The sequence below is a fragment of the Triticum aestivum genome, chromosome 1D, assembly GCF_018294505.1.
Source record: "Triticum aestivum cultivar Chinese Spring chromosome 1D, IWGSC CS RefSeq v2.1, whole genome shotgun sequence".
In the NCBI taxonomy this organism is placed as follows: domain Eukaryota; kingdom Viridiplantae; phylum Streptophyta; class Magnoliopsida; order Poales; family Poaceae; genus Triticum; species Triticum aestivum.
In genome coordinates, this window is record NC_057796.1 from 466,120,977 (window position 1) to 466,138,195 (window position 17,219).

The 17,219-nt window shown below is 47.6% G+C and overlaps 1 protein-coding gene across 2 annotated transcripts; it reads left to right on the plus strand.

The window, feature by feature from the left end:
• The first annotated feature begins 446 nt into the window (after nucleotides 1–446).
• On the plus strand, nucleotides 447–16,931 carry LOC123183016 (uncharacterized). 2 transcript variants are annotated; one of them, XM_044595737.1, is made up of 7 exons: nucleotides 490–792; nucleotides 1,177–1,713; nucleotides 2,193–2,858; nucleotides 3,470–3,607; nucleotides 15,646–16,009; nucleotides 16,105–16,179; nucleotides 16,786–16,931. In XM_044595737.1, the coding sequence occupies exons 1-7, from the start codon at nucleotides 770–772 to the stop codon at nucleotides 16,840–16,842; spliced, it is 1,860 nt and encodes a 619-aa protein (XP_044451672.1). In that variant the 5' UTR covers nucleotides 490–769; the 3' UTR covers nucleotides 16,843–16,931. The 2 variants fall into 2 exon arrangements, with proteins under 2 accessions (XP_044451673.1, XP_044451672.1); XM_044595738.1 differs by lacking the exons at nucleotides 15,646–16,009; nucleotides 16,105–16,179; nucleotides 16,786–16,931 and adding an exon at nucleotides 9,640–9,948 and having other exon boundaries at nucleotides 447–792.
• Nucleotides 16,932–17,219: the final 288 nt, after the last annotated feature.

The window sequence follows — 17,219 nt, forward strand, 5'->3', positions numbered from 1 at the left end:
CAGAAAGGGTGATCCTTTTGTACCTTATAAAGCCAAGCTTTCATGCACTTGAGTACAAAAAAAAAAGAAACTTTTTATCGGAGCACACGAGATGCCCCAAATATATGCTACCAGTTAGTGAAGTGGAAGGCATTTTTTGCTTTTATATGAAAAGAGTGACAATAGTATATTACTCCTTCGTCGCATAATGTAAGACGTTTTTTGACACTAAATGTCTTACATTATGGGACGGAGGGAGTAGATCATAACACCTGCCATTTCATGTCACAGAAAGAAAATCAATTTTCTAATTTAGGCATGATAGCCCATATCTATATTCGAACCTAAGGCATATATCCATTTTAGATGTAGTGAGAACGATGGTACTTTTAGCATAAAAATCAATCTTAATGGCTACCAACATTAGAGATGCTATTACATATGTATAGATAGATAAGCATTTGTTTTTTGCGGTATATAGATAGATAAGCATGCATTAATTAGTCTAAAACCAACGGCGCTTATCCACCCAGTGCGACCTAAGTGTTGATGGGTCACGTGAGCGTGGGGATCGTCACGCTCACGCCTCAGGAGAAGCATTGCGTGGGTGCGCATTAGCCGAGGCCCTAGCTAGCAGCATTCCGCTAATCACATATCTGTAGAGGCTAGGGAGCACGAGGACAAGGCAGAGAGTGGGAGGGGAGAGTGTGTGTGGTGATCGGCAGCCAGGGAGACAAGGAGGAGGCTGAGACGCTGCTCCCGACGCCCCTCCAAACCCAGCCCCGCCGAAATGGACGCGAACCACATGATCAGGTAGCCCTCTTGCCGCCGGGATTTTGCTCCTTGGGGTTCTTCCGGTGCCGTGTTCTTGGTTCTTTGTTCCTTCCTGCCGAGAGATCGGGCACGGGTTTATGTTTTCTTTCTTCTGATCGAGTCCGGAACTCCGGATTCATTCTTTCGCCCGATTGTTTCTGTTTGTGCTCTTTTGTGCGGATTTCCATCGAACAGATCTTCGAATGCTCGGGGTTCGCACTTCAATTTTGCAGTTTGTAAACACGTTTTACTTTTTCTTGTACAGATTTTGGTTCCCAAATCCTGGCCTCGCGTTTTCTTGCTCGGGGAACAAGTGTTTTTTGCTGTTCGTTTCGTGCTGCATCCAAATGTTCAATGGTTCATTTGATTTTGTTTCGTGTGCAGGTCCAAGAGAATCAACCCGGATTCCCTCGCTGATGGCGGCGGCAGCAGCGCGAGCAGGAACCCAGCGGCGCCGGCGCCAGCCCCCAAACCGAGCAAGGACGAGCGCGCCCCGGACGTCGTCGCTGACACCTCACGCCTCGCGCCCTACTTCCCCCGCACCTCGCTCGAGAATCGTCCGGCGTCCTCATCCGCTGCCCTCCTGAGCCACCATCGCTACAACGTCGCCGTGGACACGTCCCACTCCCAGGGACCCAACCTCGGCAGTGGCGGTGGCAGCGGCATCGCCTTGTCGGACTGTCCCTTGCCGCTCCAGTGGTGGGGCCACGGGAAGCGCTCGCGCAGCCGTCGCGAGGCGCCGGTGCCCGAACCCGAGCTGACGCGCGCCGAGGTGCGCCGTCGGAAATCCCTCAAGTACAGGAGCCGCAAGGCGGCGAAGGCGCAGGCGCGAGCAGCGATGGCGCCGCCGGGCAGCCCTGGTCCCAACCTCAGCGCGGCCCCGTCGCCTCCTCCTCGCGCCGGCACCCTCTGGCTCCACGGGTACGCACGCGCCCCTCCGCTTGGCTGTACTATCTTTTTTGTCGCAGTTCTATCTGGTTCGTGTCGCATGCAGTTCTATCTATCTTTCTTTGCAGCATCACTCTATTGCACTTTTTTCGAGTCATCCAACACCATGTTTTGTTTCCATGCTAGCACTGGCATCCATCACATTAATCATCCATGCATCACATTAAACAACGACATTAATAGTTTTCGTTGTCCTTGTTTGTATGTTTACTCAGGATAGATGGATACATGTACACATACATATATGATCTTCACAGCCATCTACTGGCTGGCATGCTGGCTAGATACTTACAAATATATTGTTCGATTGCTAGCTAGTAACCCACGGAGGGGAAGTAGTTTTTAATGTTCATTTTATGTTGTATTCAAATGTTCGACTTGGTTCTGTTTGCGATCCAATAGCTCGCTAACATCGTCTCTCAATTGTTTGTTTGATTTTTTTTTCTGTGCAGGTACCCGAGAATCAACTCGGATTCCCTCCCTCTCGCTGATGGCGGCAGTGGCAGCGTGATCCTTAGGCCAGTGGCACCGACGCCGGGCCCCACACAGAGCAAGGTCGAGCGCACCCTGCTCGTCGTCGCTGACACCTCATGCCTCATGCCGTACTTTGGCCGCACCTCGCTGGAGCACCACATGATACGAGGGCGCCCGACATCCTCAACCGCTGACCATCTCTACAACGTCGGCATGAACACATACCAGGGACCCAACGTTGGTGGCGGCAGTGGCGGCGACATCGTGCACACCCCGCTTGACCAGCACAGGTTGTGGGGTCACGCTCCGCACGTGCCCCAACCAGCGTACTCATCGATTGTCCCCGTGAGCCACTATCTCTTGAACCACGCCATGCACACCTCCCAGGGATCCAACGTCAGTGGCGGTGGCGGCAACGGCATCACCTCACCGAATGCCCATGTGCCGCTTCAATGGGGCCAAAGGAAGCGCCCGCGTAGCCGCCGCGAGGCACCTGCACCCACTCCCGCGCCTAAACCGGAGTTGACCCCCGCCAAGGCGCAGGCGCAGGCGGTGACGTCGATTGTGTCGTCGGGCGCCCGCGAGCCCAACCTCATCTCCGACCTATCGCTCCCTCCTCGCAATGTCACCCTCTCTCTCCGCTGGTACGCAAATCCCTCCGCCTCGCTATATTGTCCATACTCATCATCACTACTGGCATGTTTGTCGCAGTTCCCTACTGGTTTGTGTCGCATGCAGTTGTATCTTTCTTTACAACTTCACTCAGTTAAACTTTTTTGGACTCATCGAGCACATTAAATGGGGCCCGCATGTAAGAGGCGGAGAGAGAGTGTGTGCGCGTCACTCAGTTACAATTTTTTGGACTCACCCAACACATTGAGCATGTTTTGTTTTCATGCTAGCACTGAATCCATCACATTAAGAGTATCTGCAACGAAAAAAAAGCATTAGTGACCCATTCACACCAATGCCATTAAGAGTTACCATTGTTTGTGTGTACGCGGAGCTGGACGGATGAACTGGTGACATCACTGCTAAATTACTACTCTACTCAGGAAAGATAGATACATACACACAAATATGATCCTCGTAACCATCTTATATATGTACTGGCTGGGCAGTCTACATACATACTCTCTCCCTCTCAAAATATAAGAACGTGATGGATTGACTGAAGACAAACCTTTTCTAGCTGGTTGTGTCGTCCTTGTTGCGTCATACTATTTGTTGCTAAGATGATGACAATGATGAGCAGCTCTGCGGAGGAGCTTCACAACACCGTTGGCGAGCAACAACCAACGTTGAAGGAGGAGAAGGTGACGCCGCCGCCGAGCGCCCTTGGTCCCATCCTCTCGACCATCTCTCCTCATGCTGCCACCCTCTCGCACCACAGGTACGCACTCCCCGCCCAATAAGCATACTGTACTCGACATTCTCTGTAGACGCAGGCAGCGCCATGGTTTTCAATTTCAGTTTTAGAAAAATTTCAGCACCAACCGAAATCACCGAAATTCAGTGAATTTCAGTGATTTCAGTTTTCATTTCAGTCAAAGGACCGAAATATTCACTTGAATTCAATTAAAATTTTGAAACTTTTGAAAAATATTTAAATTTATGTGTACTAATGAAATTGCCGAAATATTTTGACCGAAACATAATATTTCAGTGTCTGCTGAAATTATTGAAATTCAGTGAATTTCATTGAAATCCCACTGAAAGTGAAAACCATGGGCAGCGCCCATGGGTCGTCGACGACAGCGTCGCGTCTATTCTTCATTTGTTTGTGTTGTGTCGTCTCGGTCGGGTTTGAGCCGCGGGTCCATGCGATAGGTTTAGGGCCGGCCTGGTCTTTTTTTTCTATTATTATGGGTTCACGTTCGCTCTGGTCTCTTTTTTTTTTGAGGGGTGAAGCATTTATTCAATCAAAGGAAATCTAACAAAGTCTGAAATCTCATCTGCAACAGCCTGCAGAATACAGTCTGGTGGCACCTCAAGCCATTCTTTATTCATAAGAATGCTAACCCCTTCCTTTGCTAACTTATGCGCTACTTCATTAGCCGATCTACGCACCCAGCTCACCTTAAACTCTTGCCGAGTCTATAGTAGCAGCTTGATCTCCTCCACCAACGGACCTACAGCCGACAGGTTCTTGCCGTTACCATTGATCATCGCCACCAACGGACCTTGCTGTCCAGCTGAAGATGTATCCTCTCTACGTTCTGCTGTATCTCCAGTTTGACTGCTTGCCTGCTTGCCAAAACCTCAAGCATCTCCGGGTCGGAAGTGCTTGGGAGGAACGAGCACGCTCCTCCTCTATATGCACCACCATGGTCTCGCAAGACCACTCCTCCTCCGCCGTAAACCTGCAGTTTTGAGGTTGCCCCGTCCGCGTTCACCTTGATCCAGCCAGCATCGGGTGGCTTCCATCTCTCCACCTGTTTTGGCTCCATGGTCCTGGCTGTTCTTTGGTGAACCTCAGTCGTCCACTCCCTCATATGATCATGAACCCGCTCTGCCACAGCTTTCGCGTCCGCAATTCTCTTCCCATCGCGATCGCGTGCCTCATTCCGAGCAAGCCACAGCCCGTAGAGGCCCTGCACCATTGTCTCACGTTCAGCGTCACTAGCACCGGCGGACCACTCCTGCAGCCACTGTGAAACGGCGCTGTGGGAACCATTTAACTCCGGCGGTGTGACTACAGGCGCAGCCTTCTCCTGTCGGAGCACTTTCCAGAACTGTTTGGAGTGTGGAGTGTGGACAGCCCCAAAAGCGGTGAAAAATAGATTCCTCTCTCCCACACGCAGCACAAATACTCCGCCTATGATCAGCCTCCGATCCGGTGCAGCTCCGCTGGCCTCCCACCGCGAGTCCGTTCCGCAGCAGCTCTGGTCTCGTTTGTTTGTGTTATTATGGGTTCATTCAGGCTTCGTCCGATCTAGTTAGTGGCGTGCTGTGGGCTATCACGCCCCCTCGAGGTTCGGGCCTAAGGCCGTCGGCATAGGGGATCATTCCGATGGTGCTCCATATGGGACTGTGGTGCATTTATTTTCCCATTTATGCTCTCTCTGTTTTTATTTACTGTGCATATTAGAATTGACTGAAGTCAAACTTCGTAAAATTTGATCAAATTTATAGAAAAAAGTACAAACATTTATATAACAAATCTATATGATGTGAAATTACATTCAATAATAAATTTGATGATATTGATTTGTTATTGTATATGTTAATAATTTTGTTTATAAATTTTGTCAAAGTTTACAAAGTTTGACTTTGACTAAACCTAATACGCAGACTAAATAAAAATGGAGGGAGTACACCTTCTGTAACCTTTCCATTTACAACATGTTTCGTTTCCATAATATGCTAGCAGTACCAGTGCCACATAACACATTAAGGATCATAATATAGTATATCCGGCAACAAATGAAAACTCAAGAAATATATCCATCCATCACCCCGCTGGGCTCGTCCCGGATCCACTCCAGATTCCTGGGTAGAAAATCATCACCTCCTCACGTCGGGATAAATCTCTCTCTCTTAGCCACCACCCTCGTCCACCGCATCTGTCTCGCGAGCTCAGCCACATCGTGACCACAACCACCGCCGCTCTCTGTCGTGTGTCCTCTTTCGCGTCCCACCATGCCTCTCTACGTAGAAGCTTGGCAAAACAAGTCTCCTTCTAAGTCCTCACCCTCCGGACACCTTTTCCATCTCTACTCCATGTGACTCACTATCCATGCAGAACTCCAGGAGCCCATTCCACTATGCCACACCGATGCTTGCATCCATGGTCAGTCGCTTCTTCCAAATATTAATGCGTGCCTTGAGCCCCTGGCTAAGAAAGGCCAAACCGCGAGTTTCTCCCAGCCATGGTGGCCAATGGCAGCAGCTCCCGAGAAGTCAAAGTCAGGATCATGATGGCGTTCAGATCCACTCATTCTCCCACACACGAGTGAGATCCTCATTTTCCCACTTCTTCTCCGCATGCCTCTCCGACCTTTCGACATGGATCTCGCCGGAGTAGCCGCAGGCGGCGTGCGGCAGCCCAGCATCCGTCCACCCGCCGCACCTGCGTCGTCTTGCAGCATATTTGCTGCCCGTCGTTGTGGTCTGTGTTGCCGAGCATCATTGGCACCGTAGGCCGCCGCTGTGGTCGATGCTGCTGAGCGCGTTGGTGCAACACCGCTGGCGTTGCAGGTGAGGAGCGCTTGGTTCTCCCCGATGTCTGAGGATGCTTCCATGGAGCGCATGTCTCGTGTGTGTGTGTGGGGGGGGGGGGGGGGGGGGGGGGGGCTGCAGTACAACCCAAGTGGTGGTGCTACCATCGCAGATCTCGCCGGCGTACAGGGATGCTTCCGTGCAGCGCGCATGATGTCGCGTCCTTGCAGATCTTGGCGGGGACGGCGGAGCTATAGTGCAACACGCGGTGCTGTGACCGGCGGGGAGGAGTTGCAATAAAATGTTCATGATGTTGTAGATGTCTCATCGACGACACGGCGGAGCTGGAATGCAACAAATGGTGCTATGACCGGTGGACCTCACAGACGAGGGGGTGTGGTTGCTCCAGTGCAACGTTCAATGTGTTGGGACTGTCTTCATTGGTAGTGTGGCGGAGCTGCAGTGCACCATGTGCTGCTGCGACCGGCGGACCTCACTGGCGGCGGGGAGCTGCAGTGTAGCATCATGGCGCGGTGCTTGTCTACCCGTGATGGCCATGCGTCGGCTTCTAGGACAACCGTCGACAACCCTCCCTCGCGTGCCTGCACAACTTAGCGGGCAAGACTGTCTCGGTCCTGCCTCCCACGCCCTATGGTCAAAGGGGGGATCCTAGGCCATGGTGGGGGCTGGTTTCACTCAGCTACTGCATGACACTCTCAATGCTTCACCAACAGTGGGCCTGCTTATTTGATGCCACGAGCTCTTATGTGGCGCATGGTACGCCACCGTGTGGGAAGCTATTATGCGCTTACCACTCACACATATGCATGACCCTACTGCACCTACTCCGGTCCTAGGAACACCGCCGCCACTAGTGGCCTCTGCATCGCCACTTATGGTTGAGTCCACGTCGGATCTCACGCACGAGCATGGGAACCCAGCCCCTAGACCCCACAATGTTGAGACCCCATCGGCCACGTTGTTCCTCATCCGACACTACCCTCTGCTACTTCGCACTCTTCATTGCTATAGGTCGAGGCATCGACTTTGCAGCACGACGTTGTGTCACTTCTTTGCAACAACGCCTGCCTCCAGTCCAAGATCATGTCCACCCTAGTGGCGTGATTGCCAAGAAGATCCGCACTGGCATATGGAGATTATCATCGAGGGCGAGGATGTTACACAGCTTCTATCTCCAAGTTTGATAAATTGTTCTAGGGGAAGCTTTCGTCGGCCGCTGTCAGCGCGCTCCATGCACTCTTTAGGCAGGACTGCGACCTGGCTACCATGATGGAGGATGTTCTGATCCTGCATGGGGGCGAGGAGAGCCTCGACTAGTAAATACAAGAATCGATCAAAACCACGATTGTGGTCTAACTTTGTTTACAAGTTGTTGCTTGAGTTCTTTTAGTCCCAGATGCTAGCAAGCCTTTTTTTGTTTGTCTTTAGGGGAGGGTGTTCTCCCGAACCTTGTTGTTCCTCTTTGTAGCATAATGTTGTGGTTATAGATGGTCGGAACTTGTTTGTAGTCCATTGTTTCTTAAAGTGCAAGTGTTCCTTTTTGTGCTCTGCTTGATTACCCTTTCTTACCAATGTTAGAACACACCCTTAGCATCATTAGTTGTAATGTCATGGGGCTAAACTATCATGATAGAATATCAATTTTCCTTGAGATGATTGTGACCAACTCTCATAAACTCGTGCACATTCAAGAACCCAAGTTGGGAACGACTGGCGCTGCTACTATCATTTATTTTGGCGACGTCAGGCTGAGGAACTTTCTAGTCACACCGGCCCTTGGTACTAGGGGTGGTATTTTGCTTTTCTAGAACAACGACATGCTCGATGCTTCTGGCATCACCAGCGAGGTGTTCCATCTATCAACTATGATCGTGATCAAGCTGACTACGGCCTATGGACCCATGACCTATCTTCAGAAAGATGGTTCTTTTGCAGAGCTCCTCGTCCACAAACTTTGTCTTGGTGTCATGTGGTTAGTCACAAGTGAATTTAACCAAATTTATAGAGCACGATGCAAAAACAGGAGGGACACTAATATTCTGCGCGTCACTCACTTATGCGGTACTCTTGATCCATGCGAGCTTAAAGACATCCACCTGCAGAATAGGAAGTTCACTTGGTGTAATGAGCGGCGGGATCCAACCCTATGCAAGCCGGATAGCTATTTCCGCAACACCTATTGGGATCTTCATATTGAAAATCATGTGCTCGCTGCCCCCTCGTCCTCCCTATCGGGTCATCGTCCCTTGTTTCTTGCTAGTGACCATGGTCTGAAGTAGCTGCGTGCATTCAAGTTTGAGAACTTTTGGGTCAAGCTTCCAGGTTTTGGAATTTTGTTGTGGAGGCTTGGGGGAAGCCCTCGCCAGACAAGGAGCCGCGTAGGGTGCTCTTTGACAAATTAAATTGCACCAACATCCATCTTCGGTGATGGAGCAATGCCGTTTTCTCTACCTCAAGATTCGGTTGTACATGGCGCTTGAGGTCATCCTTAGATTCTATACAGACATAGATTCCGTACCGATTTCACTAGAGGAGAGTGATTTGAGATAAAGGATAAAGTGGAGGGTTGTCGATCTAATGAATCTGGGAAGATCATTTCAAACCTTAAGGAGGGTGATGCAAATACAAAAAATTTACCTCTGCATCAATGCTTGAAGGCACACTAACTTCATCGACACGATTCGGCAGGGCGCCGGCTAGCTTACTTTCGACAATGATAAAGCAAGGGTGGTGCAAGACCATTTCTCCACCATGTCGCATAAAGCACAGGGGTGTCAAAGAGACTTTAATTGGGAAATTCTATAGTTCTCCAACTGCGACCTCTCCGGCATTGGAGATCCTTTCACAGAGAAGGAAATGATTGATGTCATTGCACAAATACCTAAGGATAAGTCTCCATCTCCAGATCACTTTGTCGGGGCTTTTTCCAAGGCTTATTGTGATACGATTAAGCATGGCATCATGGCTATGATCAATAATTTTTCCAGACTCATTATTGAGCACATTAAGCGGCTTAATTCGGCCAACATTGTGATCCTCCCAAAGAAGAATGGTGATGAATGCATCACTGACTTTAGGCCGATTAATCGTATTCGCATGGAGTACTAATGGATGTTAATATCGCCTCATAGATGATGAAGATGCTAACTGAAACACTCCTTCATACCTATGGTGAATTATTTTGTACTGGCCTTTATTAATCATGCTTACCAGTGACGAACTTGCATTGTTACCTTGTTGAAGGTGTTGTCTACTTGTTGTGGTGCTGGTCTCGGCAACCATGATGCAAATCCTGACCGGTCCATCTTTGATAGGATGTGGCGACGACAAGCGAGGACGTTTATCCCTTCTTGAACGCGTTGTTGTGGAAGAAGTTGATTTTGTCCTAGGTGTTTTTTCACAACCTGTAATGTTTCATCCCGAGATGCATTTGTTCAGTACTCCGCTTGACAATTAATATATATGGTTTTGTGCATCACAATGATGCAGAGGCCGAGGGTCTCAACCATACTTGTTGAACAAAGGTATCGATTTCGTTGAAAAAATCCTTTTGAGAAATCATGTGCGACGTGTTCCCTATATAGATGGTTTCATGTCACTTGTTGTTGGGAGATACATGGTACAAGGAGCACCATGCTAAATATAATAGTCGCGCCAACACATATCACATTAATGAGGGTCAGAAATATGGCTTCATGCACGTGCAGGATGAGCCTTTTATTGCTTAGAGGAAAGAACACATTGAGAAGATAAAAGATCACAAAGAAGCAGAAAAGAAGAAGGTCAAAGCTATTGAAATTCTATGGTCTTTGATCAATCTATAAATTAAATATCTCTAAAGGGACTTACTCAAAACCGAGGTCGGATTCATCTCAAGGTCTAGATGATGATACGACCATACATGTTCATGATATTCTTAGCATTATTCCAGTCTGTGATGATAAAGCGTCAATGTACACATTGTACATAAGTCGTAGCCATGCATCTACTTTGCATAGGTTGGACATGAGAAATAATGTATTTGTCCCGGACTGGACAAAAATAACTTCAATTGGGAGCAAGAAGAAACCAGGTATTGATGCATGTGGGCGAGCTGAGGAGAAGAGAAGTCCATGCTTCTATTTTGTCATTTCACAACCACCGTATCAATCATATGAGTAAAAGGAAACCAACAACTTAGTTATAATTTAGGAGTTGGAGATGACAAAATAGAGATTAGTTTCCTACTTTGAAGAAGAGATGGTCGAATTATTTACGGGACATGGTAGAAAGTGAAAGGTGTATGACAAAAACGAAGAGATTGGCTTCCTACTTTGAAGAAGAGATGGCCGGATTATTTAAGGGCCGCGGTATAAAGAGAAAGGTGCATGAACTTGCTATTTTTATTCGTTCCAATCAAGGAGAGATTTGGCTGAGAGGTTCACATGCATGGAATATATTGTGTTGGAAGACTTGCAGTTGGGGTCTACCATGCATAGTATACCACTGTGACGCACCAATTTAAAAGAAGTCGTATTTATTTACGATAGAAATCTAAGGTGTTTGATTTGGGTTGTAAAGCTTGTCTTGCTAACCTATAAACTAAGAAATCTAATAGTTGATAGATTTTAGGCAATTCTTGAGCATGTACATGAGATTTAGTTGGGCAATCAACTTTCTTTCCAAGCTAAGTTAGTTGGGTCATGTATTAAAGCCTATGTTGTGTGCCATGTAACTAAACAAGTTATTTTGAGTAAATAGACATATATTGCAGAAAAATACCCATATCGAGTTTTCAGGGAAGCTGTCTGAAAATCCTATGTTTTGGAGGAATCTTTGAAGACCTGTATATTGTGATTTCTGCATAAAAATTGTCTTGTGCATGAGTTTCCATCTTCTAGATTGGTTATATTGTGTTCAACCGCAAGGTTCAAACCCTCTACTTCGTGTACACCACATGCGGGGCAAGAGGCTACTGCACTGAAGGTGGACGGCCGTGAAAGATAGGGTTGTGATGATAGACCAGATCTTGCCTCGAGGTTCGGTCCTCATCACACTCTCCACGACAATGGTTGGCTGAGGAGAATTGACATGTCCACGGGACTCATAATTTATCACATCAATCAAGTTTGCGCTCTTTGGGCTATGCTTGATCATGTTCATCTTCAGCAAGAGACCGCCAATAACATCGTTTGGAAGCTTGCGGCAAATGGCATCTACTCCGCTGCTTCCGCTGAGGTGTCCATCACCATTTTGATTAAGCATGCAACATTTCATAAGTGGGTGCCCCCAAGTGCAAGTTTTTTGCATGACTTGTCATCAAGAATATGATTTTCGACTACCGAGTCTAGAGAGGAGAGGATGTCCAAACTAGCTTCAGTCAACTTTTTAGGAGGAAGCTTGAGTCCGCTACACACATTTTGTTCAAGTGCAAACCCTCCATCTGTGTTTTCAAGGTTTTAAAGGCATGGCTTGCCTCCTTGGAGTTGAACATCGCTCAATGGGGTGGACTACCACGGTACTCTCGGTCGTGGCCAAAGTAGGAAAGAGATAGCCTCCACCATCATGCTTGTTGTGTGGGAACTTTGGAATGAGAGGAATGCGAGGTCGAATGAAGATAAAAAAGTGTCTGGCATAAACTTAATAAAGCCTACACACCGACAATATACAAACAAGTCACACCACATAGAGGAAACTTGGTTTCCTGAGTACGACATAAATCACTAGGGCATCAAACCAAGGCAGAGCCCGCAGGCTCGGGGAGGATCCAAAAGGATGCCATGACCCTAACACACCGGCGGAGATGAACGAGCTATCGAGTAGACCCGTCATAGCTTGTTGATCGCCAACACTATGCTATCAACGTCGCTTCGCTTCCCAAGCAGCATCCACTGCTGCAGGTAAACATTGCACTGGAAAAAGCGGTCAGCGGGGTGAGGGAGGGCAACCTCAATCGTAATTTTGTTGTCGTTTTGCCGAATGGCCCATAACAGTGGCTCTACATATGGCCACATTACGTGTTTGGACACGCCACGTAACGAGTTCAATAGCAAGATCAACTCTGCACTAGAGGCTAGATCCCAATGCAGCCCCGAAGCTTCACGAACTGCACTCCACAGAAAGCGCGAAAAAGGATATCTAAAGAAGACGTGGTTGGCGTCCTTCCACACCACACACAAAGCACAATGGGCGTCCAAACGGCCATTGCGCTTAACTATATTGTTAGACGTCGGCAGGTGGTTTCTAAACATTTGCCACAAGAATATTTTAACTTTGAGCGGTAGTGGCCTTCCAAATATGGCACATGACAAAAAGTGAAGAAGTTTTAGATAGTTGTGCATAGAGTGATTTTACCGAGAACTGGCTAGAGCTAGTAATCGTGTCTCGTAACCACGTCCTCACCACTGGACATGAGCATGTATTGGAGCCTATCCCAAAGAGAGTTCCGACTAGCATTCTCAATAGTGGTTAGCTCACGATGAAATGCTACAACTAGGGGGAGAAGAGAAATGCCTCGGCTACCGAGATATCTGGCTCCACTATTATGGAGTACAGAGCACATAATTCCATCCAAAGCAGCTGGAAATCCAGCCAATAGTCAAACAAAAATACGGATGGGCTTGCCATTCCCAGTCGAAAACTTTGCCCCCAAAGTGAAAGCCGGCATTCCAAAATGGGTAGCCACAAGCCTTAGATTCAAAACAAAAGAGCAGTCCGGGAAATACTTTGCCTTGAAAAGCTTACCCAAAGCTCACTAGCATTTTGGGAGAGCTTCCAAACCCACTTGGATAAAAGGAAAATGTTCATAAGTTTGAGATTTATTATGCCCAAGCCTCCTGACTTTTTTGGACGGTAAACTGTCGCTCACTTAACCTCATGGTATTTCCTCTTGGCTCCACCTCCTTCCCAAAAGAACTTGGAGCGCGACATGTCCAGTTTGGCGCGAGCCCCGTCAGCTAGAAGGAACAAGCCCGTCGTGGATATGGTAAGATAGGAGATGCTCAAATTTGTTAAGATCAGCCTGGCGCCCGAAGACATGACCTTGCATGCCACGGGCAAACCCACTTAGCTACCGAGCAACACAACGCCTCGCCATCAGAGATTGTAATGTTCGTGTTATTAATTGGGAACCCCTAAGTACGAGATTGGGAAGTGTCCTAACTTGGAACCTGATATTCCTCCAAGTGATCCATCCCCTTGGACTTATGGAAATTAACCTTCATCCCCGACATTGCCTCAAAACATAGAAGGATTAGTTTTACCGAGGCAATACTAAGCTGGTCCGGTTCGAACAACATCATTGTGTCATCTATGTATTGCAATTGCACATCCCCTAGGGATAAGGTGGGCCACCCCCTTCATATGCCCAGTAGCTTGATCCCTATCGAGCATTGCCGAGAGTGCCTCAACAACGAAGTTAAAGAGCAAGCGGTAGAGGGATTGCCTTGTATCAACCCACGCTTGTTGAACCCACCTAGCCTCAAAACCACTGTGAAGAAAAACCTCGTGGAGAAATACCCAGCTGACACAATCATAAGCTTTTTTTGATATCTAACTTAAGTAGGGTAGCCTATTGTCTACATCTCTTAACTCCGTGCATTTTCTCATGCAACGCCACTGACCCTTCAAGGATGTAACAGTCTTTGACAAACGCGGATCGACATCAATTTATGACACGATGGGCCATCGGAGAGGGACGTGAGGCATAGGCTTTTTACAACGGATTTTAAAAGGAACGTTGATCAGCGCTATCGGGCGAAATTGGCAAATGTTTTATCAGCCCCCTTGACTTCAAAATTAACGGAAGCACGCCAAATTTTAACCTAGATATGTCAAGCATACCAACCGTGAAACCAGTGCAGATGACAAGCAAAGGGCCCTTCAGAAAATTCAAGAACATGTGAAAGAAGGCAACCGACCAACCGTCTAGACCGGACACCCTATCCAGTTCCATGGAGAGAAGCTCCGCGTCGATCTCTTGAGCCAGGAAGGAGCACATAATCTAGCATTTTCCTCATGCGAAATGCACTGCGAGTTAACCCGCAGATTAGAGTGCAGCACAACCAATTTGGGCTCATCCGAGCCTGTCCAGCTAATGTAGAAACTATAGATACGCCCTGCTCCGATTGCGGACGCTGGATGGAGCACTTACGCCGACGACCATTCGCTTATGCATGAAAGTAGCGTGTGTTTGCATCCCCTTTGGTAATCCACTTGACCCCACCTCTATGACGTGAGTACTCTTCCTCCGTGTGAAGGATAGCGCGGACCTTGTTCTCGGTGGCGTATCTATGTTCCCGTTCGGCAAGAACACACATTGATCAGCCTGGGCATCTAGCATTGCCAATTTGGCCACTAACTGCTTGCGCAAAGCCTTGTCAAGAGTTCCCACGTTGCCCCCCCCCCCCCCCCCCCCCAAAAAAAACACGTACAAAACGCGTAAATTTGCCGCAAGCACAATCCATGCCTCAAAAGGGCCATGCGAATTACCAGCAGACGACAAGGCTAGGGCCTAGCGATCCTGAATCAACGATTCATTTTCGCCATCTAACATGCTGATGATCGTCTTCGCGCTCAATAAGGCCGAGGCCATGCTTTGGGTAACCACCCACTAGTGCAAGGCACCTGGGTTCCATTATGCCACGAGAGTATGCCTTTTTTGTCCATTTGTGAAGGAGTAATGGCCTCCTCCCTTAAACCTCTAGTAACCTTCTTCTTTATTGACAAGATGAGGCAAATCTTTTGCGTTTGTTTCGAATTTTTTTAAACACTTTTTGTAGTCTTCTATTTTCATCTTTAGAAACCGAAGTTTATTTTAATCATGTTTTGTTTCCACTACCAGTAGAGTACTAACGTCACATTAAGCGTCACCAGATTATCCCGAGGATAGATAATCTGGCCAATGTCCAGCATTATATATCGAGTATCTATCCAGTGAGCTTGCATATCCATCCGCGTACACTCTGGCACTAATGCCACATTAATAGTTTCTATCTAACCCATTGTTTGCATGTACGCGGTGCAAGGAAGGGACGAACCGGTGACATCACCGGCGCAAAATAGATTGATACTACTACGTACAACATACATAGTCCTGCGTTAGTTCTGTTGTTCTATTTCATGTGGTCGATCGTTTTGATCGTGTCACCCAGACCCTCCCTTTCAAGTTTCAACCCAACAACGCCGCAACGTTGCCGTAAGAGATAAGCTTTTTTGAGTTCTGGTCGTGTCATCGATCGTTCTACTAATGCAAAAATTGATGTTGACCAGTTCTTCGGAGGAACCTCACACCGCCGCCGGCGAGAAGCAGGCAGGGGCGAAGGAGGAGAAGCAGCAGCCAGCGGTGGAGGAGGAGAAGCAGCAGCCAGCGCCCAAAGTGGAGCCTAAGAAGCAGCAGCGTCAGGAGTCGATCAAGGCGACAGCGGAGCAGAAAGGGAAGGCGCCCATGGTGGAGGTGCCGCCACACGTTGAGGAGGAGGAGGAGGAGAAGGCGGCCATGGCGAGGCCGGTGGTGCCGCGGGTCGTCACGCAGCTGACGCACGAGGAGAAAGAGGAGGACTGGCTGGCCATGACGGTCACCAGGCTGCCGCGGTTCCCCCACAGGCGCCCCGGGATAGTCCAGAAGCAAGTCAACGTATGCATGCATGCCCAAAGATTTTTTTTATTAATTTTGCCTTTGTTTCATGGATTCGTTTTGGTATCACTGACACGATCTGTTCGTGCGTGCAGAACATCTGCCCAGGGGAGTGGCTCTGGCAGGCCAACAGGACCAGGTACAAAGTCAAGGAAAAGAAGTCCGAGAAGGTACTGACTAGCTTTTCCACTGCTATTTGCACTTCACTTCATCACCATGATTTTGTTATTCTTGATGAATTATATATTTGATTGTGATTCACCTCGTTAGGATTATAATTATATTAGTTGTTTAGATCCAACTGCGTATGTTATTTCTAAATTTCGCATTGTAATTAGATTTCTAGAGATTTATAACACGACTTCAGTGTTTTTGGTTCTAGAAATTTATCACTAGAGTTTGAGTTAAATTTCTATCATAAATTCAACTTACAAAATATGAGTTATATGTTTAACAAAAAATATATTATTAGAAACTTCTTTCAAATACAAATCTGAAAATACAATTATTATAGTATATCACATATTTTGCAAGTGACATCTATATTGAAAATTGTTTTAAGATACGAGCGGGGCTGACAATTTGGATGGAGGAAGTACTTTGTATTGAAGACTTAATTTTCCTAGTACCGTCTTGGGGACAGAATCGCAGCCAAACCAATTGAACGTTTTGCTTTCAGTGTTTTTGGCTTTCAGTTTCTCTCTGTTCGCATGACAGAGACTTGGCATGTAGCCAAAATGGATGATCACCTTGTTGAGCTTTGTGCTATTCTGCAGCGCGTGGGCGGCCTGAAAGGCATGTCGACGGATGACGAGGACTCCGACTCCGACTGAGTTCGAAGAGGAGCTCGGGAGCGACTCCAACAATGGTGCAACAACGGGAGAAAGGATATTTTGGCGTTACCGATGAGGAGAAGCGTCAGGAAAAGGGGTAGCAAGAGAAAGAGAGGTTGAAGATAGTGATCATGGATGGGCATTCCATGAGTTTGAGTCAAATAAAAAACCCGGAAAATAACTTATGAGGTTGATGTTGTGCTACCCAATAATGGTTTTGGAATGTTGCATCTCTGCTACCAATTGCCACCATGCATCTCAAGTTTATGTTTTGCAGGAACTATTTGTTGCTTTGCCTCTCGAGTTTCTATTTTCAGTAACTATTTGTTGCTTCGCGTTGGCAAAAGCACAAAGGGATGAGCTCTTGATGTTATGTC